The sequence below is a fragment of the Oryctolagus cuniculus genome, chromosome 16 (assembly GCF_051225735.1).
Source record: "Oryctolagus cuniculus isolate XC-2025 breed Fujian yellow rabbit chromosome 16, ASM5122573v1, whole genome shotgun sequence".
Classification (NCBI taxonomy): domain Eukaryota; kingdom Metazoa; phylum Chordata; class Mammalia; order Lagomorpha; family Leporidae; genus Oryctolagus; species Oryctolagus cuniculus.
This window is the reverse complement of record NC_142882.1, coordinates 38,510,335-38,537,587: the sequence shown is the minus strand read 5'-3', so window position 1 is coordinate 38,537,587 and position 27,253 is coordinate 38,510,335. Positions and strand designations below refer to the sequence as shown.

Sequence of the window (27,253 nt, the reverse complement as noted above, 5' to 3'; positions counted from 1 at the left end):
ATTATGGAAGATAGTATGGGGGTTCCTCAGAGATCTGAAAATAGATATACCCTATGATCTGGCCATCCCACTCTTGGGGATTTACCCAAACAAAATGAAGTCAGTATATAAAAGAGTTATTTGTATTCCCATGTTTATTGCAACTTAATTCACAATAGCTAAGATATGGAATCAGTCCAGATTTCCCTCAACTAATGATTAGATAAGAAAACGGTGATATATATGCACACACGCACACACACACACACCATGGGAGACTATGCAGCCATAAAAATGAATGAAATCCTGTCTTTTATAACAAAAATGGATGCAGCTGGAAACCGTTATGCTTAGTGGAATAAGCCAGTCTCAAAAAGAAAAAATATTTTCCCTGATACGTGGCAGTTAATATAAAATACAAAAATATATAGGAATGAAATGGACATTTTGGGAATTGATTGCCATGTTTAGCCCTGGTTTATGCTCCTGTAGAACTATGGTCTTCCTACTTTTTAGTTATTGAATTTTATTAGTGGTAAATTAAGCCTGAGTGTAGAGTGGATTAAAATTGTGTCTTTGCAAAAAATTGATACAGGGGGCCAGGACTGAGGGAAGTATAGTTGTCTTTTTGGAATTGTACCTATTAAGTGAGTGAAATCTGTTTTCTTTCTGTATTTTTTAAGATTTATTCTTTTAAAAGAGTTACAGAGAGATTAAGAGATCTTCCATTCATTGTTTCATTCCCCAAATGGCTACAGTGAGTATGCTATGCCAAGCTGAAGCTAGGAGCCAGGAGCTTTCCCAGTCTCCCACATGGGAACTTAGCAAATTATCTTATGATGGTTTCTCACTAGTTGTTTGACAACTGAATGGATAAATCCAGACTACAGCATATAGAATTTTAATTTGATGGTATTATTGTATTTTTGGGGGCACGATGGAAAAATGTCCTAATGAATATGCTAGATAGAGAAAAGCATAATATCTTATCGTAAAAATAATATCTGTACCATAAAGATACCAGTATGAATTTAGAATGATTTCCAGGATAGCCTTCTTTTATATTGTGCTTAGAGAAACAGAGAAGACAGTTGGTGTCAACTAACCCACTGTAGGTTTTTTTTGAAATGGAGGCTATGTGTATAAGGGAGAAGTGCTGAACCTGACAGTTTTCATTTCTCACCAGGGATGGATCAGTGTATAAAGCATGCAGATCATCAGCAGGCTGACATGAGGTGATGTCACTGCTTCTAAAAACTGTAATGATCCCCTGGGAAGGTAGCAAAAGATGGCTCAAGTGGTTGTTCCTCTGCCACCATTAAAGGGGACCATGATGGTGATTTCGGCTCCTCTAACTTCAGCCTGGCTCCACCTTGGCTGTTATGATCATTTGGGGAGTGAACCAGTGGATCCTGTCATTGCCTTTTAATAAATAATAAATCTTTAAAAAGCTGAGTTAAAGGTATAGGCTAGCATTGTGGCATGGTGTGTAAAGGCACCTCTTGCAAACCAGGCATCCCATGTCGGTACCAGTTCCTATCCTGGCTATTTCATTTCTAATCCAGCTCCCTAATAGCCTGGGCAAAGCAGTGGCAGATGCCCCAAGTGCTTAACATTCTGCTTCCCCGTCAGAGACCCAGAAGAAGCTTCAGCCTCCTGGCTTCCACCTGGCCCAGCCTTGGGCATTGCAGCCATCTAGGGATTGAACCAGTGGATGGAAACTCACTCTCCCACTCCCTCTCCGTCTTATGCTTTCCCCTCCTCTCTCTCTACCACTCTCTTTCTAATAAATAAATCTTTAAAAAAGAAAGTGGTGTAGTGGGTTAAAGCTGCTGCCTGCGGGGCAGGCGCCAATTCAAGTCCCAGCCTTTGCACTTCCCATCCAGCTCTGCTGTGGCCTGGGAAAGCAGAAGATGGTTCAAGTCCTTGGCCCCCCTGCACCCATGTGGGAGATTCTGAGGAAGGGCCTGACTCCTGGCTTCAGATTGGCACAGCTTCAGCCATTGCAGCCATCTGGGGAGTGAACCAGCAGATGGAAGACCTTTCTCTCTCTCTCTTTCTTTTTTTCTCTCTCTCTACCTGTGCCTCTCTGTAACAACTATGCCTTTCAAATAAATGAATAAATATTAAAAAATTATTATAAATGAATTCATTGGGAGGTGTTTATAATGTGAAATAGAGCAACAACTAGGAATTAAAACACAGATATTCTTTTATAATGAACAATGGTAACTAGCTGCTACTTACAACATACAGGAATCTTTTTTTTAACTTTTATTTAATAAATATAAATTTCCAAAGTACAGTTTATCAATTACAATGGCTTCCCCCCCCCCATAAGTTCTTTTTTTTTTATTTAATAAATGTGAATGTACAAAGTACAACTTTTGTGTTGTTGTGGCTCCCCCCCTAACCTCCCTCCCTCCTGCGGACCTCCCCTCTCCCACTCCCTCGCCCATCTCGCCCTTCATCGAGTTTCATTTTCAATCACCTTCATATACAGAAAATCAACTTAGTACACACTAAGCAAGGATTTCAACAGGCTGCACTCACACAACCACACAAGGTATAGGGCATTGTTCGACTAGTAGTGTTGTTTTTAAGTTTCATAATAAAACACATTAAGGACAGAGATCCTACATGGGAAGCCTGTACTCAGTGACTCCCATTGTTGATTTAACAATTGGCACTCTTATTTATGACATCAGCAATCACCCGAGACTCTTGCTATGAGCTTTCTAGGCTATGGAAGCCCCTTCAGTTCATCAACTCTGAACTTGCTTAGTCAAGGCCGTATCACAGTGGAGGTTCCTTCCTCCCTTCAGAAAAAGGCGCCTCCCTCCTTGATGGCCTGTTCCTTCTGCTGGGGTCTCGTTCACCAGGATCTTTCATTTAGATTGTTTTTTGCCACCGTGTCATGGCTTCCCATGCCATACAGGAATCTTCTAAAATCAGTCATTTTTTCATTATCTTGGCAATCTATTAGTCCATCACAGTGTGGCATGCAAAGGTACAATAAGCCTTGTTTTTATAGTGTATGATTTTTTATCACTAAGTATTTGAGTATTAGATGCTACTGAGATGAAAGCAATAACACTTTCTATTAATAGTAAGCAGGTTGAGGAAGGGGAATTGCCTCTCATAACTTCTTAAAGTCTATAATGCATGGCAATTTCTTCTAATTCTAACTAATTATATGAGTATCTAGTATGTAGCAATATGCTAAAATCTAAATGGGAAAACTCTAGAAAGACTTCGGTTAAGTAATAAAAGTGCTATTATTTGTTGCATGTTTTTACTAAAAATTCTACTTAACAGTTTTTTTTTCACTTTTGTTTCTTTTGTCCAAAGTAAATGCCCAGCAGTTTAAGCATGAATTATAGCCACTAAGTTAAAAGCTTATTTTCATTACAAGGGAAACCATTTCATAGGCATTGAAATAGAGAGTATTAGGAAACATTGTAAGTATAGAAGCAGTTGCATTTGATTTTTTTGTTGCTATGAGAAAGGTTATCCCAGGTCATGTATAACCCTACCATACAACCCAGCCATCCCACTCCTTGGAATTTACCCAAAGAAAATTAAATTGGCAAACAAAAAAGCGGTCTGCACCTTAATGTTTATTGCAGCTCAATTCACAATAGCTAAGACCTGGAATCAACCTAATTGCCCATCAACAGTAGACTCGATAAAGAAATTATGGGACATGTACTCTAGAGAATACTATACAGCAGTGAAAAAAAAACAGCAAAATCCAGTCATTTGCAACAAAATGGAGGAATCTGGAAAACATCATGCTGGGTGAAATAAGCCAGTCCCAGAGGGACAAATATATGTTCTCCCTGATCGGTGACAACTAACCTAGCACCAAAAAGGAAACCTGTTGAAGTGAAATGGACACTATTAGAAATGGTGACTTGAGTAGCCCTTGTCCTGAGTGTTTATGAACAACTTAATACTTTATCCCTTTTAGTATTTTTTTGTTCTATTTAATACTATTGGTTGAACTCTAATTAATACACAATTATTCTTAAGTGTTGAAATTTAACTGAAAAGTGATCCCTGTTAAATATAAGAGTGGGAATAAGAGAGGGAGATGTACAGTTTGGGACATGCTCAATAGGACTTGCCCCAAATGGTAGAGTTAGAAACGTGCCAAGGGATTCCAATTTAATCCCATCAAGGTGGCATGTACCAATGCCATCTCACTAGTTCAAGCAATCAGTTTCTGTTCACAATTGATCATAATGATAGGTCTAAGAGTCAAAGGGATCACATAAACAAGACTACTGTTTGCAAATACTAACTGACAGAATAAAAAGGAGAGAATGATCCAACATGGGAAGCGGGATACACAGCAGACTCATAGAATGGCAGATGTCCTAAACAGCACTCTGGCCTCACAATCAGCCCTTAAGGCATTCAGATCTGGCTGAAGAGCCCATGAGAGTATTTCAGGCATGGAAAGCCAAGACACTCTGGGGAAAAAAAAAAAAAAAAAAAACACCTAAATGAAAGACCCCTTGAGGGAGATCCCAGTGGAAAGAACAGGTCATCAAAGAAGGAGGTACCTTTCTCTGAAGGCAGGAGAGAACTTCCACTTTGACTATGACCTTGTGTAAATAATATCAGAGTCGGCGAATTCAAAAGGACTCCATAGCCTTGGCAACTCATGACAAGAGCCTAGGGAGATTACTGACGCCACAAACAAGAGTGTCAAATTGTTAACAACAGGAGTCACTGTGCACTACTCCTCATGTAGGATCTCTGTCCTAAATGTACTGTACATTGTGAATTAATGCTATAACTAGTACTCAAACAGTATTTTACACTTTATGTTCTGTGTGGGTACAAACTGTTGACATCTTTACTTAATATATGCTAAATTGATCTTCTGTATAAAGATGATTGAAAATGAGTCTTGATGTGAATGGAAGGGGAGAGGGAGAGGGAAAGGGGAGGTAAGTTATGGGGGGGGGGGGAGCCATTGTAATCCATAAGCTGTACTTTGGAAATTTATATTCATTAAATAAAAGAGAGATAATCACCATCTCCTGTACATGTCAAGTGCAAATTGGAACATCATTGGTTTTACTCAAAATGTGAAAGTTAATAGTTGGAAGAGTTCTGACATTCTCAGATTTTCCAAGTTTCAGAGATGAGTACCAAAAAGGTCTATTTTCATTTGTATTTTAATTGGACAGGCCCCTACACATTGACAAAATCCAGGTCTTTATATATTTTTTCTCTTATATACCTACCTCTTATGAAAAACAAGTACAGATTACTTTTCTTTCTGAAAACTTTATTAAGTGAATAAACAAAAGCTCAGAAATATTAATCACACTGCATATTCCAGTGATTTTTCTCATCTACAGTGATCTCAGGCTTTGGTTTTATGTACAGCTCTTGCTGTGTGATCACTGAAAATCACTAGATATAGAAATACAAACCAAAGCAAACAAAAAACTAAATCAGCTTTTTTAGATGTTACAATATCAGTCACACAACTCCGTATTTTATTCCTGTTCTTCTGCTCAGTGACATCTGTTTGTTAGGTATCAACCCTAGTAGAGTGCACTTTCCCTGCTTTATTGATGGAGAGCTGTGTTTTCCCTTGCAGCATTACCTGCTTCCCTGTCCCAGGCACCTGGTAGGGCAGGTGTGTTGAGATGGCCTGTGAACCACTCTTATTATCTATAAAAGTGCCATGGGCAGGAATTGCTTGGAACCTTGTTCCTGCTGTTAAAATTCTTTCTTCTGCTTTAGTATGTGCCACACCCAATGTCTGGTTTTAAGGTCTCCCTTAATCCTATCCATTCCTCACTATTCTTCCCATATATTCACTTCTTCCTGAAATTTACTAGAAGGTTTCATTTGAATTGAGTCATAGATCTCCAAGGAATAATCCAGTATTCTGTGATAGTTGCAGGAAAAATTTTTCATCGTAATAATTATTACCCTTGGGGTAGTCGCTGTGGCGTAGCAGGTGAGGTTGTCGCCTGCAGTGCCAGCAACCCATATGGGAACCGGTTCGTGTCCTGGCTGATTCACTTCTGATCTAGTTCTCTGCTATGGCCTGGAAAAGCAGTAGAAGATGGCCCAAGTCTTTGGGCCCCTGCACCCACATGGGAGACCAGGAAGCTGCTCCTAACACCTGGCTTCGGATCACACAGCTCCAGCCATTGCAGCTGTTTGTGGAGTGAATGATCAGATGGAAGAGCTCGCTCGCTCACTCTCTCTCTTTCTCTCTCTATATGTGTGTGTGTGTGTGTGTATCTGCCTCTCTGTAACTCTGCCTTTCAAATAAATAATTAAAAATAATAATAATTAACCTGGCTTTCTCAACTAATTAGCATGGAAAATGTTATGTACATGCAAAACTGCCTTGAGGAAATTTTTGTAAGTCAGTGCATTATTGCCTTATTTATAATGACCATCCCATGGAGAACTAAATAGAATAATTCAGTTGAGATTGAAGGAATGTAAACTAGTTCTAGAACTTTAGTTTTGTTATTCAGATACTAAGCCTCTTTAATTTGCAAAATAGCTCTAAAGAACCTGATACTGGTTGGCATTCATATTTTCAGGTCCTCTCAGTAACTAAGGACATAGTTAATATAGTCAGGAGGACAAACTATCTCCTCACATAGTACTATCAAGGTTTGTGGGCTTCATTATTGAGAACCCAGGATTCATTTTCTGTTCTTAAATCTGAAAATACTTTTCCTTCAAATAGAGAGGACAACAGGAACTAAAGAGGACTTCCTCACTTTTTTCTCATCCATCATGTCATTGTATTGATATAAATTGTACATTTTTGAAATGTCTGAATTGTATTTCTTCTAGCAATATTTAAAACCTCATTTTAATTCCAATTAATATTTAAAACATCAGCTCACATTAAAATGTAATATCCTGATATGCTATTTTGTAGACATAGACCAAAATATTTTTTCTTTAACTATTTTCTCTTTTCATAATACATATGGGAAAATCTGAGCATGAAGTACTCAATTTCAGTCCCTGGTTTTCAGGGATTCTTTTCTCATCTTGTTATATTTCACTCTCAAAGTGTAGCAATAAATGATAATGATGTATTTCATTCTTTTCCTAGGAAGCAATCCTGACAGTGTACTCCAGTCTCTGAGATTTTAATATCTTTAGTAAATATCTATTTTAAAATGGTTTTTTATACTGTGTATCTAACAATAGAGATAATTTGAAAAGACAGTAAATTAATGAAATCAGGAAAAGAATGATATTAAGTTAAAATTGCTTAACTAAAACATGCTTAAAATCATTTTTTAAAGATTTATTTATTCATTTGAAAAGCAGAGTTATAGAAACAGAGAGAGAGATCTTCCATCTGCTGAATCACTCTCCAAAAATCATCTTAAGGGTATGTTTTCTTTACTTCAAAGAGTAACAGAAAAGATCTTCTGTTACTGGTTCACTCTCCAGATGACTGCAGTGAAGCCAGGAGCCAGGAACTCCATATGTGGGTGGCAGTGCCCTGAATACTTGGAACATTTCACACTGCTTTCACAAGCACGTTAGCACGGAGAAGGAACAGAAGTGGAGCAGTCAGGATGCAAACTGAAACACCAGTTCGGGATGCCAGCGTTACAGGCTGTGGCCTAACACACTGTGCCACAACACTGGTCCCTAAAAAATAATTTTATGATACTTTACAAGCATGATTTTTAAAAATTGATACCCTCATGGACACAATTACAGTTTTGTAAATAATATTACACATTCAGAGGGTCACCTTGATAGAACTGAGAGCTTTGATGCAGTATAGTGAAAATGGTATCAGAATTTCTGATCTTATACATTGGAACTCAGTCTTACTCCATACTTCGTTATCTTCAGGCAGTGTAGTTCTTCAGGTTTTACTTTATTCTTTGCTGATGGTCTGCACACAGGTATGCCTTCAATGTTAGGTTGGAACTTAATACCTAGTGTGACAATATGGAAAGGCTGTGTCTTTATAGGATAATTTGGTGCTGAGATTCTGATGTCATGAATAGGATTAGTACCCTTAAGAGAAAACCTTAGTGAAAGCTGCTTGTCCCTCCCACCAAAGGAGGATACATAAAGTTCCTTCTGTGAGGTAGAGGATGAGCTGTCACAAAACACAGAACCAGCTGGTGCCTTTTTCTTATACTTCCCAGCCTCTAGAATTGAGAATTAGAAATTCTAAGGTAAGTGTCTGAAAGAAGATTAAGTATGCTAATATTTATTAAGCCATGGAGAACAACACAATTACTCCTATATTCTCAGGAAATTTGCACTTAATTTTTTATTTGAAAGAGTTAAAGAGAGAATAGGAGAGACAGAGATCTTCTATCCACTAGTTTACTCCCTAAATGTCCACAACATTCCATGCTAGGCCAGGCCAAAGCCAGGACTTAGGAGCTTCTTCTGAGTCTCCCATGTGAGTACAGGGACCCAAGGACTTGGGCCATCTTCTGCTGTTTCCCAGGTGCATTAGCAGGTAGCTGTATTGGAAGTGGAGCAGCTGGAACTCGAACCCATGTCCATATGGGACACTGTAGTTGCAGGCCACAGTTTAACATGCTGTGTCACTGCACCTGCCCTGGAAATTTACACTTTCAAGTATCAAATGTACTTCCCCACATTCAACATGACTTACAAATTAGTTTTTTTCTTTTCCTTTGAGTTTTGGGTTTTTTCCATATCAGTTTCAGAATCATCCTATTAACCCACCCCCCCACACACACATACTTATACTCACAATCATACATGTGCGTAGTTTGAATTGGAGTTGTGTTGGTTCTGTAAATTAGTTCAGTTTGGGGAGAATTGACATTTTAACAATGTTGAGTTTTCTCAGACATAAAGGTGGTATCTGCAACTTAGTGTGTATTCATTGACAGCATATTAAAATATAATTGACTTTGATATTAATCTAGTAACTGGTCATCTTAATACATTCTGTTTTTTGCTTTATTGCCCTTTACATGTTCCTAGAATTTTCTGTAAATTATTTTGGAAAAGATATTCAACAAATATTTTTTTCTCTCCTTTTATCTTCTGTTTCTGGTTTTAAAATTCTATATTTTTTATCCACTTAATTTTATACCTAGCTTGTTGGAAGCTATTTTATTAGTTCATGTTTTCCTCACAATTTTCTTGTGTTCCAGTTTGCGTATTTTCAGTCTGACCAAGTAGGTTCAGTGGTATTTTACTCTGTGGTGTAAAATCTACTGATTTAGTCTTTGAATGGCGATCTTAATCTGTATTAAATGTGTTCCACATCTAGCTTTTCTGTTGGATTCTTTGGATGCTTTCTTTATGTCTGCTTAAGGACTTAGTGGATCATGCATATTATCCATCTTTTGCAAAACAGAATTTTGACATATTAATTAAAATTATTTTAAATGCTGTATCATGTCCATGTCTGTTCCTGTTCTTGGTTGGTTTCTTCTCTTAGTTCTTTGCATGTCTTACAGTTTTACTATGGAAAGCAAAGCAGTAGAGAGATTGAGATAAATAACTTGATGTGAGTAGAATTGGTTTCCTTTCTCTGTGTTAAACCTTTATTTTTGGAAGTTGAATTGATCTACTCTAAAGTAAAAGTAGTTTTTTTTTTTTTTGTTTTTTTTTTTATTTCTTCTTCCTGTAACTACCTTCAAAACTCACAACTTGTACATTCTTATAGTATTACTTTGTGGTAAGAGGTGGGATCTGTTTTCGAGAGTCTTCTCCAGTATCCATTCAATCCCAGATGTAAGTCTTTCGTTTTGCACTGTGCCTTAGCATGTCCCTCTACAATCATTTTCCTCTGCAGGTGAAAATTTGGTGTTAATCATTTTATTCTTTAGCTGGTGGTTAGGTTTAGGGCATAGAACGTATTCACTGTGTTTTGATTACTTTTGTCTTAGGCTGACACTGACTGAATCCCTGATCATGTGGGTGGGGCCTTCTCAATGATCCTGATGGAATTGCATCTCACTGATCCTGCCCTGTACCTGGATAAAGCTCTAAACCCAGCTTCTTTACTTTGTTTTCTAGTATGTCCTCCATGATACAGTCTGATTTCACCTGTTTGCCCAAAGCTTTACATTCTGTTTTACCTCCCCAAGTGTTTTAGATTTCTGTTTTATAAGAGGAATAGGGGACAAGTATTGAGGCAGGGCTTTATATTTTTTTCCACAGTTGACATAGTCCTTTACTTCAGGATTCTCAGGAAACCCCTGAAGAATATCTTGTAAGGAGGAATTAATTCTGGTTTTTTCCTGGGCCATTTCTGACTGTGATATCTTACTAGATCACACTATACTCTGAAATTAATTGAGCTTTGTTGGATGTTGAAATTTTACCAGGACCTGGCAACATCTATATCAGCTTACCTCCTATCTCTCTGTTGGGGGATGGAGGTAGGGGAGAGTCTGTTTTGCATTGAACTTTGGATTGATTCTTTTCTTTGTAACTTCATCTCCTATTGGATTCAAGGGGAGTTGTAATTAGCTTGCTATATAACCGTTCCATGATTATTACATGCATTAAAGCATTTACTTGTCAATTAACAATTAGCTAATTAATGTTTTATGTTTTTAAATTGAGAATCTGTTATTTGTCCAGAAATATCTTACTGTTTCTGTTGCTATCACAAGAGTGGAAGTAATGTTTTTCCATTCTCTGTTTTCTAAGCTGAAACTAGAAGACCTCCTTTGCTGGTTTTTTACAATATTAAACAAATTGACACTAAAAACATAACAAAATAAGCATATGAACAAATTTTTCTACTTAACAAATCCTTCCACCCCAAGGTTATTTCTTTCTTCTTGTTTAGAGCTAAATATCATAAGACTTGACTATTCTCAATGTCTCCATTAATTGTAATACCCGCACACAAATCAATCCAATGCAATCTGACATATGTTCAGTTTACCATCTGAAATAATTGTTATAATCACTATTGAACTCATGGCATGCTGTGAACATTATTCATTGGTATCATACTGGGACACTTAATAACATACGAAGAAGAGGAAGTTAGGCTGGGACCAGAGACAAGGGAGAAAAATAAGACCCCTAAAGAGGGCAGATGTCCTAATCTCTATTTTCTGTAATCCTTGCTTCAGTTCCCCATAGGTGTTGACGTGTCTGGGCAGGTGTCCAATCTCTGTTCCTCATAGGTGTTGGTATATCTGGGCAGGTGTCCTAATCTCGTTTTTCTGTAAACCCCTCTTCCAGTTCTCTGTTCATGTGGTCTCAGGTTCCTCATGGGTGGTTCTAAGTCAAGCAGGCCACAGTCAAACCTGCCAATGCTGTAGTAACTTCGGCTTGATGTTGATGAACCCATAAGAAACCTAGATTGGCTGCCCAGTCTTGGGATGTCGTTCCACTGGGCCTGTTGACATTAATAAATTGCTTCTGATCCTCCACTCATCTTCTGGTGCCTGTTTGAGCTAAGGGAACTTCCCTAATCCAGTTTTCTTTGACACAGACACTGTTAAATATTTCTTTTTGAAACTCTTTTTCCCTTAGCTTCATGAATCCATCCTTTATCATTGGCTGCTTATTCTGGGTCTCTTTGTCAAGATAATATTCTTCCTCCAAATAATTAACTGTTTGGATTTCTTGAAGGCTGGAATGAAAATCCTATTCAATTCATTGGTTCCTGTGGCTTCAACTCTCTACACCAAATGTGTGTATCCAACCCGGGCTTCTGCTCAGATGTGTCCTTTTAATTTGATACATTAGGGATTTTCAGCTGTAGTTCATGAAAATGTATTTTGTAGAAACTGCACCTGAATTTCAAATATTTGGATAAAATAGACTAATTTTTCATTTCATTTTCTAGGAACTTTTTTAATTACTTAAGCTTAAATATTTGAACTGACATCAAGTTCTTTTTTATTACCATTAGTGAGTTGGTTCTCATTGAGCTTGCTTTACAAACTAGAATCTTTGAACTTACTACTTAGTTCTCCCTTATAACTTCCACAAAACAGCAATATTCCATTTGTTTTACTTCTTAAATATCTTGGAATTTGTACTGTTCCTCATATAACTCTTTTTAAAGATTTATTTATTTTGAAAGATTTACAAAGAGAGAGGGAGAGAGAGAAGGAGAGGAAAATCAGAGACATTCCATCTCCTGGTTCACTTCCCATATGGCTGCAGTAGCCAGTGCTGGGCAAGGCCATTACCAGGAGCATCATCTGGATCTGCCATGTGGGTGACAGGGGCCCAAGCCCGTAGGCCATCTTCTGCTTTTCCCAGGGCATGAGCTGGTACCCATATGCGATGACAACATCACAAGCAACAGCCTTACCTGCTACTCCACAATGCAGGCCCCACCATGTAACTTTTGAGATTTGGATTATAACATAATACTTCTAATCACTTCCATCTTCAAATAAACCAACCATTAGTGTCTCAGAGAGTACTACCCTTCCTTTATTTGTAGAGTCTTAACCCATCTTCTTTGTTTTTATGTAATATGTCCTTCACTTTGGCCAAGTAATATTATTCTTCTTTGTAACTAACTTTTGTTACTTAAAAGCCATCTTTTATTGATCCATGGTCTAGCTTAAATTGTATTTTATTAGATATTTCTATGGAGAGAACATATAACCTGTTATTGAACTGTAAATTCGTGGTCATCTCCCTTATAGTAGTATAAGCTGTGAGATTGTTTAGAATCGTCCTTCAGAATCATTTAAGATGATGTTTGCAGTGGTAACCATAGAATCTAACCAATATATAGCATTTAATAAACATGTATTAAATGAATTGTTACCACTTTTAATGTACACATAAACAACTCATGTTGGTAAATAGTAATTTGGAATACAATGTAAATCTCCAAAAAAGTGATTCATTCTTCAGTATTCTTTGGTATTCTCTGTGCATGATTGACTTTAAAGTATTAAGGTGATTCTATTCATATTGTCTAATGTCAGTTGGGATAAATACTGCCATGCCAGCTCATTTGTATTTTGTATATACTTGTTTTTTGTTTGTTTGGGTTTTTTTTAGATTTTTTTATTCATTTATTTGACAGGTAGAGTTTACAGAGAGAGAGAGAGACAGAAAGATCTTCCTTCCATTGGTTCACTCTCCAAATGGCCGCAACGGCCAGAGCTACGCCGATCCGAAGCCAGGATCCAGGAGTTTCTTCCTGGTCTCCTATACAGGTGCAGGGGCCCAAACACTTGGGCCATCCTCCACTGCTATCCCAGGCCACAACAGAGAGCTGGACTGGAAGAGGAGCAACCAGGACTAGAACCCAGCGCCCATATGGGATGCCGGTGCTGCAGCCGGAGGATTGACCTAGTGCGCCATGGCGCCGGCCCTGTGCATACTTGTTTTTGTACTAACCCAGCATGTTTGATAAGTTGTAATAGAAATCATATGACCTACAAATCTAAGAATATTATCAGAAAACATTTCCAACTCCTATGTTAGTCTGTCAGTGCAATAAAATATGATTGGTATAGATGAATCTATTATAATTTATAGTAGCCATTAAAACGATGAAAACTCACCACTAAATTTAATTTGATACATTAGGAATTTTCAGCTGTAGTTCATGAAGATACATTTTATAGAAACTGCACATGAATTTCAAATATTTGGACAAAATAGACTAATATTTAATTTTCCAGGAACTTTTTGACAAAGTTTATAAAGAAGTAGATGCTATATTGGTACACATAACATTACAACTGGATATCAGGGAAGCAAGAGCCATCCCAGTGCACAACCATAGCACCAAACGTACACATTTTTGCTCTTATAATGCTTATAATGTTAGTATTTCTAACATTGGATAGGGGGAATAATTAGCCTGTTACCTGCATAACACCCATGAAATCATTTGGTCTGCCTTCCATGGTAACTACAGCAGGACACAAAATTCCATAAATCAATAGTCAGCTAAATTTTAAGTTAATAATTTTGTGTGCCCTGTGTATGATATTATAAATATCCCGATGGCCCTTGCCAGAAAAAAAAATTCCCCTGCCCCTGTTAGATGGTCAGAGTCCTTCAGTGCTTTTGAGGATGAAGTCTCCTTTCATTGCCAAGTTGGTCTTTCAAGCTACTTGGCAGCAGCTGTACTTTAAAGTGAAATGAACATTCTTCCCTGCAGAAGCATTCCTTCATTGTTAATAAGAACTTCTCAACCACAGAAACTAAAATTCTAAAGACTAAGAGCAAAGACATCAAGTAGCAGTGATGTCGAGCAGTTACTCTTTCATCCATTCTTACATTTTGGATCCATGCCTTCTACAAAGTGAGGCCTCAGTACCACGTAAGACCATTTATTTGAGGTATGTGGAATGGCCCACATGATGATGCCACCTTTCAGTCTCACATCAGCGTGCCATCTGAATTCATGTTGTTACTGTTCTATTAGGATGCAAATTCTGGGTGGTGCTGCATGTGCTAGAAACAGTGTATTTCATTATTATTTAGCTACCTGCTTCATTTACTTTGCCATACAGTGAGTTTCTTATTCCTAGGAAATTGTATATACAATCCCATGTCTGGGAATCAAAACTCATTAACTCCCCAACTAGTGATGATTGGAGACCTGCAGTGAGGAGAGGCAAACATTTAGAATCTATTTTGATTCCAGTAAAGTTAATCAAGTTTTCATCAATTGTATTTGATGGTCACCTCAAGAAAGAGAGTAAATCAGTACTTTTGGATGTCAGATTGCTAAAAGAAGTGGCAACACCTGGCTCAGCTTTGAGTGGTAGTCCATGTCAATGGATCTGTGTTTAATGAGTCTATGCTCACTTTCCTGTCACCATGGTCACTGTTATCTGTGTATCTGTGTATCTATTGTATAGTAAGTGGGATGAGTGATGACAGGCTTGTTGAAGACATCTGCCCAAGTCATTCAGTCATCTTGCTTACTGTCTCTGCCTTGGTAGCTGCTATCTAGTGAGTGTTAATAATCAGTATAGGGGCTAGCACTGTGGCATAGTGGGTAAAGCCGCTGCCTGCAGTGCTGGCATCCCATATGGGCACTGGTTTGGGTCCCGGCTACTCCATTTCCAATCTAGCTCTCTGCTATGGACTGGGAAAACAGAAGATGACCCAGGTCCTTTGGACCCCTGCACCTGTATGGGAATCCTAGAAGAAGCTCCTGGCTTCAGATTGGTGCAGCTCCAGCTGCTGAGACCATCTGGGTAGAGAACCAGCAGTTGAAAGACCCCTCTCTCTGCTTCTTTCTCTCTATAATTCTGCCTTATAACTATAAATAAATATTAAAAAAAAATAATCAGTATAGAGGTCACACATTATTGCCACTCTAATAAGCAAATCCAGTAGTAGATCTGACAGAATGCATCTTTGCCACATAGTCATCTGTATTAGGATCCAGTATCATGCAGAGAGCTTATTATCAAATGGTATGTATTTAATTGCTCTAGATAATATATTCTTGCCTGAGAACCCCTAAGGCTTCTGGATTATTCTCTTGTCAAGGCCAGTTTTTTTCAACATGAATTTTTTGTACTCCTCGTACTGATTTTATAATCCAAGTTGTAGTTCTTATCCCTCAGTACATAATTGCTGCAGAATTGTATTTGGGTCCATTTTAATGCTGGCAGACCTCCTTATCGCTATGTAAATGGGTTGGAAAAGTACAAAATATGTGGCCTCTTGAATTAGACCGTGCTTACCAGTCATCAACTTTCCTTAGCAACTGGTAAATATTCCAACTAGGAGTATTTTATTATAGGAAGCTATCCCAGCATGTGTTGGCTCACTGGATCTTGGCACACTGACTTATGAAAGCCTTGAACCTTGGTAGAGTTTATCTCTCATTCTCCTTTGAATTTTAAAAAGATTTACAATGCTTTGTTCAGGTATTACTCATCTGGTGTAACTCACATGGTGGCAAGTAACTGTGTAGTGATATGTTGTTCTTTACAATATCCAGAAATGAAGGTTTGGGTCTCCCCATAAGATAAAAGAATGACCAGCTGCGATCCCTACTGAGGCCAATGGAACATGAAATAGGCAGTGAAAGCAGGTAGTTACAAATACTACTGTGAAGTGACCAGTTGTAGCAATGACAGCTGTAGTTATTATGACCCTTAATTCTGTTAGGAATGTTTATATGTATTTTTGTGTGTCTTAAATACTGTCCTCTCATCATCTTATCATGTAGCCTAATTTTACCTCATAGTCTTTAAGTAATTTTAGTTTTAAATCCTATAATTAGAAGCTATTGGAAATCAGAGAGAAGAGTGTCCATGACCCAGGGACTGTGCATCCTGTTCTAGATTTTAATTCCAATTGACAACTTAGCTAGGCTGCTAAACTGAGCTGTTTGGTCAAACAATGCTGTTGATGTTGCTGTGGAAGTATTTTGTAGATGTGATTAACATCTACCATCAGGTTAGTAAGTAAAGGAAATTATACTTGCTGATACAAATTCCTCTCTTTAGAACCCAGAAAAATGTAATAACTGAATACAGACAAGAAAATATAAAATTAAATGAGTATTGTGCATATCTTAAAGCTCACTGATAAATAAAATTTGGGTATAACTAGAAAGTTTATGGGCTCTACTCTTAAGAATGAACTTGTCATTTCAGCACAAATTCAGCACAAATGAACTTGTCATTCTTAAGAGTAGAGCCCATAATGAAATTTTTATACTCTGTACCATGTAAATATAATTCTGTAATGTTGCATTCTAGACAAGTGCTAGACCAGTGCTTGTCAAACTGTCTGCGGTGATGGACAAAGTGTTGATATTTTGTAAAATAAAAGATATCTATTAGAAAATAAAATTTACAAAGGACATACTAAGTGTAAGCCTACTTTTTCATTTTAAATTTGATGCCACAAAAAATGGCATGTTTCCTTACATCTGGTTATGGCCCCTACAGAGTGATTACTGTGTTTTATTTCATAACATTTGCAACCTTTATTTTTTATTGTTGTCTTTGAATATATAATTAGCACTTCTGAATATTTGAATGCTTGCACTGGTCATTTTTGCATGGCTTTTTTTTGAAAAGTAACCAGCACCCTCGAATGTTTGTGTTTACTGCAGAAATCTTCATGTATACAGTTTGGGGCCAGTCTAATCATTCACCATTTCAAGATAACTTTTTTATTCATTTCTGAATTCCTATGTGACTGTAAATTTACTTCTGAATTTAAAAGTTGACATATTTGGTTTAATTCTGTTTATTTGTAATTTACATTTCCTGGAAAATTCCTTTTTTAAAGTAAGTTTATTGGACTATTTTTTGACAATTTTCCTTTTATCTGCTGTTATATTGGCATCATTTGTAACAAATTATTCATCTCACATTATTGACAGTATATTGTATTTCATTTCATAATATTTGTAACCACATGCATTTTTTTGTCTTTTACTTTATACCTGTATATCTCAGTTGGAGCAATTATTTGCGTTGTGAAACTGAGGGCATCTTGGTTGGCTTTTACATTGTGAAGCTATCAGCTTCCTCAAAATTCTGTAAGTTGTCCTGGCAGTCTTCAAGTACACAATTTCTCAAAGCCAACTTAGGCCAGTGTAATCATTCACCATGTCCAGGTAATATGTTTTGTACCTTTTATGAATTTATGTGGGACTCTAAATTTACCTTTTTAAAAAAGACATTTATTTATTTGAAAGTCTGAAAAAGAGACAGAAAGATTTTCCATCCAGTGGTTCACTCACCAAATGGCTGCAATGGCCTGGGCTGGGCCAGTTCTAAGCCAAGAGTCAAGAGCTTCTTCCAGTCTTTCAAATGGATTCGGGACCCAAGCACTTTAGTCATCCTCCACTGCTTTTATGGCATATTAATAAAGAGCTGTGTTCAGGGGATGGAGTACTTGAACTATCCTCCAGTGCTTTCAGAGGCACATTAATAGGGAGCTGGATTGGATATGGAGCAGCAGGGTCTTGAAACATGCACTCGTTTGGGATCCCAGCTTCTCAGTCACAGTTTTACCAACCATGCCACAACACCAGTCCCTAAATTTACATTTAATTTTGATGGTTAAAGTAGTTGAAGGTTGATAAGTGGTATGATCTGTAATTTAAGATTTCCTCAGTTTTTGTTTTTTTTTTTAATTTACATTTTTAATGTGTTGTAATCTGTTTTTCACCCACTTTCCTTGTGTCTGTCTGTCTGGCCTATTATTTCCCCCACTAAGTTGCTCATTTCTATTCCAATTACCACAGTATCTTTTGTTTCAAAAACAACCATTTTTTTGTAAAAAAAAAATTTCATCTTGTCTTTGAGATTATGATTACCTGTACGTGTGTCTTTTTTAATATCGTGGTCTAATTAAGCTAATCCTACCATGGTAAACCTGTGGCCAAATGGATTGAGTTTTCACTTTGAGGTCAAGAACTCCTGCAACTTTAAATTGTGCTGACAACCACCGTGTACATATATTTTCAGACACCGTAGACCTGTCCAATCATTCACACATTCCATGTAACATTTTTAACTTACCTGAATTAATTCACCTGAATTATTATTAGACTACATTTTTAACCATCAGTTTATAAAATTTCATTGTAAAAGTTCCAGATACTCGCTTAAGGTTTTTCTGCTAACTGGTTTGCTCTTTGATTTATACTTCATAGAATTTTTTCATTCGTCTTCCTTTATAAGGTAATTGTAGTGGTATAGTTTCTAACAAATTTCTTTATATCTACTTGTTGCCTTACTATTGCTTTATGATTATTCATTTTTTATCACAACATATTTGATTTGATAACATGTGCATCCTAAATTTTTTGTGTATGAGTTTATAACTGTCACCTGCATGTATCTTCAGTACCCTAGTCTATGCAGATCCTACCACTGTGGAAGTTTCAATAGAATGGTTCTAGATACAGACATCTATCCTTTTAAATTATTGTGATAAGTCATAGATCATTAGTTTACCTTCCCTGGATTTTTTTTTTCTTTTTTCAGTGTATTTCTAGTGCCCTACTTTTCAGTAATTTCTCTTATATCTTCTTTTCATACAAGTACTGCTCCATCCAAATTACTCATCTCTTGTCATATTTAATTACTAATTTATTTGCTTTTAAAACATATCCTTGATTTCATAATTTATCTTTGATTTATGTTTCTTGGAAAATATTTTATTTGTTTTACATTTTTAATGTAATTGTAATTAACTGGTTTTCAGCACCTTGTTTGACACTGGCTTGTCACTCCACTGTTGCTTTTAATAAATCACTTATTTTTTCAGTAACCAAAGTATATATTTCATAGTATTTGTATCTCCTTATTGTTTTGTTTGTGTGCCTTCCACCTTTGTGTATCATCACTATCTAGTGTAAGCTAATCCTGGCACTTTGAAGATATTCATTTATTCTTCTAGTAATCACAACACATCCTATTTTATAACATGTGAATCACTTTTTATTTTGGTTTTGTCTTTGAATCTATTAATATAACCCTTGTATATCACTAACATTCTAGTAAGCCAGTGGTGATATTATGAACCTGTGGCAGTCTTGCTTTGCATTTTCATTGTGAGATCATCAGGTTGCTCAAATTTTTATAAGTTCTCCTGGTAAGTTTCTTGTATACGGTTTTTCAGAGTGTTGTTAGGCCAGGGTATTCATTCTCCCTTTCCAGGTAATATGTTTTTACCTTTCCTGAATTTTTATCATTAGTGTAGGAAATTTTCTATCATTTATTTCTAGATACTTACTGCTATTTCCTGTAATGTGTAAAATGGAATGATTTTTTCATGCTCTAAGAAAATTCATTGTTAAAAAATAATTTTAAACTTAATTGTAATGGTCACTTTTTCGCCAATTACCTTTATATCTTCTTGTTACTCTATTACTCCTATCAAGTTCGTGTTACTTACAGTATTAGCAATATATTTTATATCATGAACATCCCTTTTTGTTTTTGGTTTTACATTTGAGTTTACTGGTTTAAGTGAGTGCTAGTACTGTGAACCTGTGGCCATCTTCCTTGATTTTTTATTTTTCAGTGTGATGTCATCAGGTCACTCAAAATTCTGTAATTTGTGCTAGCCACACTCATGTATACTGTGTCTCTGTTCTGTCCAAGGTAAATTTTATCTTTTACACTTTCAAAGTCACACATTTTTAAACTTTCTTGATTTTATTTATTTTTTTATTATTTACTTGAAATGCAGTTAGAGGCGGAGGCGGGGGCAGGGAGAGGGAGAGAGGGAGAGAGAGAGAGAGAGAGGTCTTCCATCCACTGGTTCACTCTCTAAATGGCTACAATGTCCAGATCTGACCAATCCAAAGCCAGGATCCAGGAACTTCCCCTGGGTTTCCCACACGGGTGCGGGACCCCAAGGACTTAGGCATCTTCTGTTTGCTTTCCCAGGCCATAGCAGCTAATTGGATCAGAAGTGGAGCAGCCAGGACTGCAACCAGTGCCCATATGGAATGCCAGCACTGCAGGCAGCAGCTTCCTTCACTACGCCACAGTCCCAGCTCCACTTGTTTTGATTTTTAGGCTCCAAAAGTATCATTCACTGAAATTTTCCAAACTGTAGCTCTACATATACTTTCTCGTAAAATTATTCTAGTGTATATAATAATCTTGCTTTAAATTCATTGAGGTTTTTTTTTCTTTTACTGAAAATTTAGATATAATTATTTTTCACCAGATTCTCTATTTTTATACAATTTACTGAATGCAAATTAACCTTTGATTTTATAAATTTCTAAAATACAGCCTTTGGTGTTAGGATTATTTCTTTAATAGTTTCTTTTTTTTGGTAAAGATTTATTTATTTTTATTTGAAAGAGTAACAGAGAGGGAAAGAGAGATCTTCAGCTGCTGGTTAACTCTGCTGTTAGCTGCAATGGCCAGGGCTGGCCAGGAGCCAGGAGCTTTATCCAGATCTACCATGTGGGTAACAGGGGCCCAAACACTTGGACCATCATCTGCTTTTCCTAGATCCTAAGCAGGGAGCTGGATTGGAAGTGGAGCAGCCAAGACATGAACCACTGCCCATATGATATGCCAGCATTGCAGGTGGCAGCTTTATCTGCTCTACCACAAAGCCAGCCCCTAAGATTACTTTCTAAAGTGTCTTGGTTTTTGCTTGTTTCAAGATATTGGGGAATTTTTTTCAGCTTTCCTTTCAAAAGTAATGGAATATTTTTTTCCCAGCAAATTCTCTTATATCTGTTTGTCACTCTGTTATCATCATACCAAATTAATATGTTTTGTTCACAATAAGCACTTAATATGAACATCCTATTTTTTGTTTTGAGAGATATTTGCCCATGTAAACAATACTATAGGAACACTGTTTTCATTGAATAGTTGAAGGAGGTTTCCCAGGGTCGTACAGTTGTATTCATACCAACAACATGTCTGCTGTTATCCTTCTAATTGATCCTCTATAAATATTATTGTATCTTGTTCTTCTCCATTGCTTTTCAGACTTTAACTTTGTTTCTGTGAGTTTATGTAGTTTAATTATGATCTGTCTTGGCATAATTTTTTTTTCTATCCTATGCTTAGAGTGCAGTGAGCTCTTTGAGTCTGTGAATTTACAGTTTTCATCAGATTTTAGAAATTGGTTCATAATTTCCCCAGGCACCCACTTGGCCTTCTTAGAGACACTAAACATAAAGGACTATTGCTCCTTCCAGCCTTTCCAGTCTTGTCTTCTCCCCAAATTTTTTTTTGGTTTATATTGTTGTGTTTTTATGTTCACTCATCTTTTCTGAAATGTCTCATCTACACAACTGCTATTCCAGAAATTACTCATTTCGGACATTGTGGCTTTTATATCTTGAAGTTGGTCTTGTGTCATTCTGCTTATTAGCTCTGTGTATACTTGTATTTGTAATTGGCTTGCACATCTAAGAACTGTTGCAAACTCTTCATTAGTGCCGTTCTCTGCCTCTTCTGTATATAAAAGATATCTCTAGCCTTTTTCCTTGGTCCCTGAGATTCTCTACCCTTGAGATTTTTCTGAGCAATATCAGTGTCTTTCTCAGTTATGAGTCCCTTGCATCTCACTTGGTTTGATGCTAACACATGAGATGACTCCAAGGTACGGAGTCAGCTCACCAGAAAATCCATCTAGCTGTTTGTGCCCCTTCATACAGGAGTTTCTGCATTTTCAGGCTCTTAGATTGACAGCAAGTAGATGTCAAATGTGAAAATGTAGTAGCCTGTGAAGGCCATGGGTTTACAGATGTGACTATATGTAACATTATGCATTTATATTCAACTAAATGTATGTTCATGCTGATGTCTTCATTTCTGATCCGGTAATATATTTATCTATCTGGGTGCTTCCCTTGCTTATCTAAAGTCCCCTCTGACAGTGACAAATCTGTCTCCCTCAACTTACTTGTTCCACCTTAGGACACACCACATAGACAGATGAATATTGTGAAGCCACATGTGTGGTGGGAAATTACTTCTTGAACAAGAACACAGTGCTGTTGCCTTAGTTTGCCAGACTTCACTCACTTTCACAATTAAATCAGCACCATTTTTACACCTTCAATGAGGTTTTTTTGTACATTCACAATATAGTGTAGCTGCTTTCATTACATTCTGTATGTAATTCCTGAATTCCCTGCCATTCCTACATTTAATTTATAGACTTTATAATTTCCTGTAGATAAACTCAGTGTCATAAATCCACATTATATTATCCTGGAGAATAGTTTCACAGCCTAAGTATCCTCTATGCTTCGCATATTTACATCTTTTCCCTATACCACACCAATACCATCCTGTGTCCCATTTCCATTATTTTAAGTTTTCAAATAGAAATATGCATTTAATGTACCACCCAGATTTCTGAGTAGAGTTGTGTTATATGGGTGTTCCACAGTGAACCCAGGATACAGGAATTCCATTTGGGTCTCCCATGTTGGTGGTAGAAACCCAACTACTTGGGCCATTATTTACTGCCTTGCAGGCGCATTGCTAGAAGTTGTATTGGAAGTGTGGAATAGCCAGGACACAAACTAAGCACTGATAAGAGATGTGGTTAATGTTATGTCTAAATCACAACTTAATATGCCTCACTAAAACATTCATGCTTCCCATGTCCAGTGGATTGCTCTGGTTCTTGCCTAGGCCCTGTGCCTCCCCACAGAGAAGTCCAGACTTCTTCACAAGGTAGCTTTCCACTAAGAGAAACTCCATTAGGCAAATGCTTTTCAAATTATGTAGGTGTCATATTTACTGATATCCCGTGGACTAAAGTAAGTGAAATGACAAAGTCAAGGGTTATTGTGGTAAAGACAGTATGAAGGCTTGGATATTGGGAGATGTGTCATTTGGAGCAATTACTGGAAAGGTGTACAGTAAATACATATTATATTTTTATATTTTTCCTATATAAACATGAGGAAAAAATTCTGGTTGTGAGATTTATTTTTTATGAAATTTCAGGTATAAAAAGACAAAAGATGTTCTAGTGAAAAATATTAATATGGAGTCCTATGTGATATAGCTATATTAATAGGAAAATGATACCACCAAAGAATATTTAGTGTAGATTTTAATGACAGCATGATAATTCTTTCTGTTACACAGATATTTATTGGAATAATTTAGACTTACATTTGTGAAATTTTTTGGCAATAACAATTTTTTACAAAACAAGTAGCAAATAACTGTTTCACTAACTTAATAAGTTGTGTTTAATCTCTACCAGTTAATAGAATTGCGAATGGTATTTCAAGAACTGTTTCTCCCCACAGGGAGTCTGATTGTTTCTGTTTTTACAGCTAATTTGTCCATTATTCTGCATTCATTTCTGTCATGTTCTTGCTTAGCACAGTGGAACCTGGGAGATGAAGCCAGACCAGTTTTCTCATGACCCACTCCGTTCACCTTCTCTTCCAGTTATACTTCTAGAGATCACTACATGATCTAAGAACAAAGAAAATGAATATGTCTCTAGTAAGTTGTTCGTTTATTTCTTGGATTGTTGTACATTGAATTTTAGAGGCTTTATATGGGTTTGTGAAATAAAATGGAATAGTAAAAGTAATCATAATTCTACATCAGAATATAGATAAACAAGGTAGATTCCATCATTATAAGACATTAGAGCTGTCTAAGGCAAATGTATATCGGTCTCTGTCTTTCTGATGTCTTAACAAAACACATATTTGTTACATGATTCAGATTAGAATCTAGAATTTGCTAAATTTTTGTGGGATATAAAGTCTGAAACAGGTTTTATTGGAACTAAAGATGATGTAGTAGATTATGGTTTAGTGCCAACCTGAAAATAAACACTCACTATTTTGCAGCAGTAAGAGTTATGCAGTGCTAAAACAAATTTGTAAGGTTTTTTCTGTTTTTAATGATTTGTTTATTTATTTGAAAGTTACAGAAACAGGGAAAGACAGAGAGATTGATTTTTTTAGTATTTATTTATTTATTTGAAATTCAGAATTACGCAGAGAGAAAAGGAGAGGCAGAAAGAGAGAGAGAGAAACAGAGAGATCTTCCATCCACTGGTTCACTCCCCAATTGGCCACAACGGCTGAATCTGTGCCAATCCAAAACCAGGAGCCAGGAGCTTCCTCCGAATTTCTCATGCAGGTGCAGGGGCCCAAGGACTTATGGCATCTTCCACTGCTTTCCAGGCCATAGCAGAGAGCTAGGCTGGAAGTGGAGCAGCCTGGACTCAAACCGGCTCCCTCATGGAATGCCAGCACTGTAGGCAGCCCCTTTATCCACTATGCCACAATGCTGGCCCCAGAGAGATGGATTTTGTTTGCTTCACTCTACAGATGATTGCTATGGCTAAGAAGATTGCTATGGCTAGGGCTGGGCCAGGATGAAGACAGGAATTTTACACATCTCCCACATGAGTATCAGTGGCCCAAGCACCTGGGACATTTTCTGCTGCTTTTCCCAGGCCCTTAGCAGGGAGTGGAATTGGAAGTGGAGCAGGCAGGACATGAACCTCTGTCCATATGAGATCCCAGCATTAAAGGCAATGGCTTTACTCATTACACCACAACACCAGGCCCAGCAAGTTTCTTATTTTATTTTATTCCTTTGGAATTTCTGCAGTAGTGTGGTTCTTAGTAGCTTCTGGGTGGTTTTACTGGGTTCATAAATTGGACCAAGAATATGAGGAGGACAGAATCTATGGCAGTTTCTTTTATTTTTTTAAGAAAGGTTTTATTTAATAAATATAAAATTTCATAGGTACAGCTTTAGGAATTTAGAAGTTCTTCCTTCCATACCCTCCCCCCAATCCCACTCCCGTCCCACCTCCTACTCCCTCTCCCATCCCATTCTCCATTAAGATTTATTTTTAATAATCATTATATACAAAAGACCAAATGTATAGTAAGTAAAGATTTCAACAGTTTGCACCCACACAGACATACAAAATATAAAATAGTGTTTGAAGACAAGTTTTACCATTAATTCTCATAGTACAACTTATTAAGGACAGAGGTCCTACATGGGGAGCAAGTGTACAGTGACTCCTGTTGTTGATTTCATAGTTGACACTCTTTTTTTTTTTTCTCAAAGATTTATTTTACTATTTGAAAGACAGAATTACAGAGAGAGATAGAGACAGAGAGAGGTCTTCCATCCTCAGGTTCACTCCCCAGATGGCCGCAATGGCCGGAGCTACACCAATCCAAAGCCAGGAGCTTCTTCCAGGTCTCTCATGTGGGTATAGGGGCCCAAGGACTTGGGCCATCTTCTGCTATCCCAGGCCATAGCAGAGAGCTGGATCAGAAGAAGAGTACACAGGACTAGAACCAGGCACCCATATGGGATGCTGCCACTTCAGGCCAGGGCTTTAATCTGCTGCTGGCTTTAACCACAGTGCCAGCCCCAACAATTGACACTCTTATTTATGATGTCAGTGATCACCCGAGGCTCTTGTCTTGAGCTGCCAGGGGTATGGGAAGCCTTTTTTGATTCCACAAACTCTGCCAAGTATTTAGACAGGGCCATTAACAAAGTAGAAATTCTCTTCTCCCTTCAGAGATAGGTATGCCCTTCTTTGATGGCCTGTTTTCACTAGGATCTCACTCACAGAGATCCTTCATGTAAGTCATTTTTTGCCACAGTGTCTTTGCTTCCCATGCCTGAAATGCTCTTATGGGCTTCTTAGCCAGATCCAGATGCCTTAAGGGCTGATTCTGAGGCCAGACTGCTATTAAGTGCCTTTGTCATTCTATGAGTTGGCTGTGGGGCCTGCTTCCCATGTTGGATCCTTCTCTCCTTTTTAGTTCTATCTATTGTTATTAGCAAACAGTTGATCTTATTTATGTGATCCCTTTGACTTTTACTCCTATCAGTATGATCTGTTACACACTTAAAATGATCACTTTAACTAGTAAGATGGCATCAGCTTAATGGGATTTTTAGTCCTGTGGCAAGTTTTTAGCTTTACCCTTAAGGGTAAGTCTGTGAGAACGTGTGTATGGCAGGTTCTTGAAAACTCTCCAAACAATTCTCACTGCCAGTCTGTAGATACAGGTTGTGCTGCAGACATTCAAAGTTACAGTCTTAGACAAATGATTCCATTTTTCATTTTTACTTCAGCTTCACGAGTTAATGTTAATTCTGTTATTCATCTGCCAATAACAAAGTGTGATCAAGGCCACTGAGTATTCTCTAACCTTTGCTTTATTTGCATTTTTGGCTATTTTAAAAAGTTACTGATTTTAGAGGTACAAGGACGCATGAAAAGAGACTAAATGAGAAAAAGGGTAGAGCTCTTACCCACTGATTGATCCTCAAATATATTTAGCAGACAAGGGTAAAGCCAAGAAACAAGAATGTAGTCCTAGCTTCCCACATGAGTGGCAGAAACCCAATTGCTTGGATCATCTGTACTGTCTTCCAACATGGCTGGAATGAAGAGCCAGAGATGGTGATCTAACTGAGGCACACTGATGTAGGATTAGGATATCCTGACTGACATGATAAATACTAGGCTAAATGCCTACCTTTCTTTTAATTTTTTCTTCACCATATTTGAAACAACTGTACATGATTGTCTCCTGAAAATGCTGTTGCTCTCCCTAACTTACCTATGATTTCTTGTCTTTCTCCTTGAATTCTACATTCTTCCATTCTTCTCCTTAATATCACTTATCCAGTATTCCATATGCTTTCTGATTCAACCCAGCTTGCAATTTTTGACAAATCTGGCCCTCTGTGGTCTGACACTCTTGTGTCTTTCAGTTCTGGCCTGTTCTACAGCATTTAGACCACAGTTTCTACTTCCCATTCAATGCTTCTTTATGCCCCTGCAAATGTCT

General features: G+C 37.3%; 1 protein-coding gene across 11 annotated transcripts in view; it reads left to right on the top strand.

The window, feature by feature from the left end:
* Positions 1–27,253, top strand: part of LOC100338099 (uncharacterized) — a 52,144-nt gene that overhangs the window by 6,826 nt on the left and 18,065 nt on the right. For 3 of the 11 annotated variants that reach the window (XM_017337597.4, XM_051834395.3, XM_017337600.4), the window contains exon 2: positions 23,847–23,903. The exons of 2 other annotated variants lie outside the window; for them this stretch is intronic. In XM_017337597.4, coding sequence (XP_017193086.1) covers positions 23,889–23,903 — 15 coding nt within the window. In that variant the 5' untranslated portion in view covers positions 23,847–23,888. Of the gene's footprint in view, positions 1–23,776; positions 23,904–27,253 lie in introns of all 11 variants that reach the window. 6 more of the 11 variants (XM_008275427.5, XM_051834391.3, XM_017337599.4 and 3 more) reach the window with 2 other exon arrangements.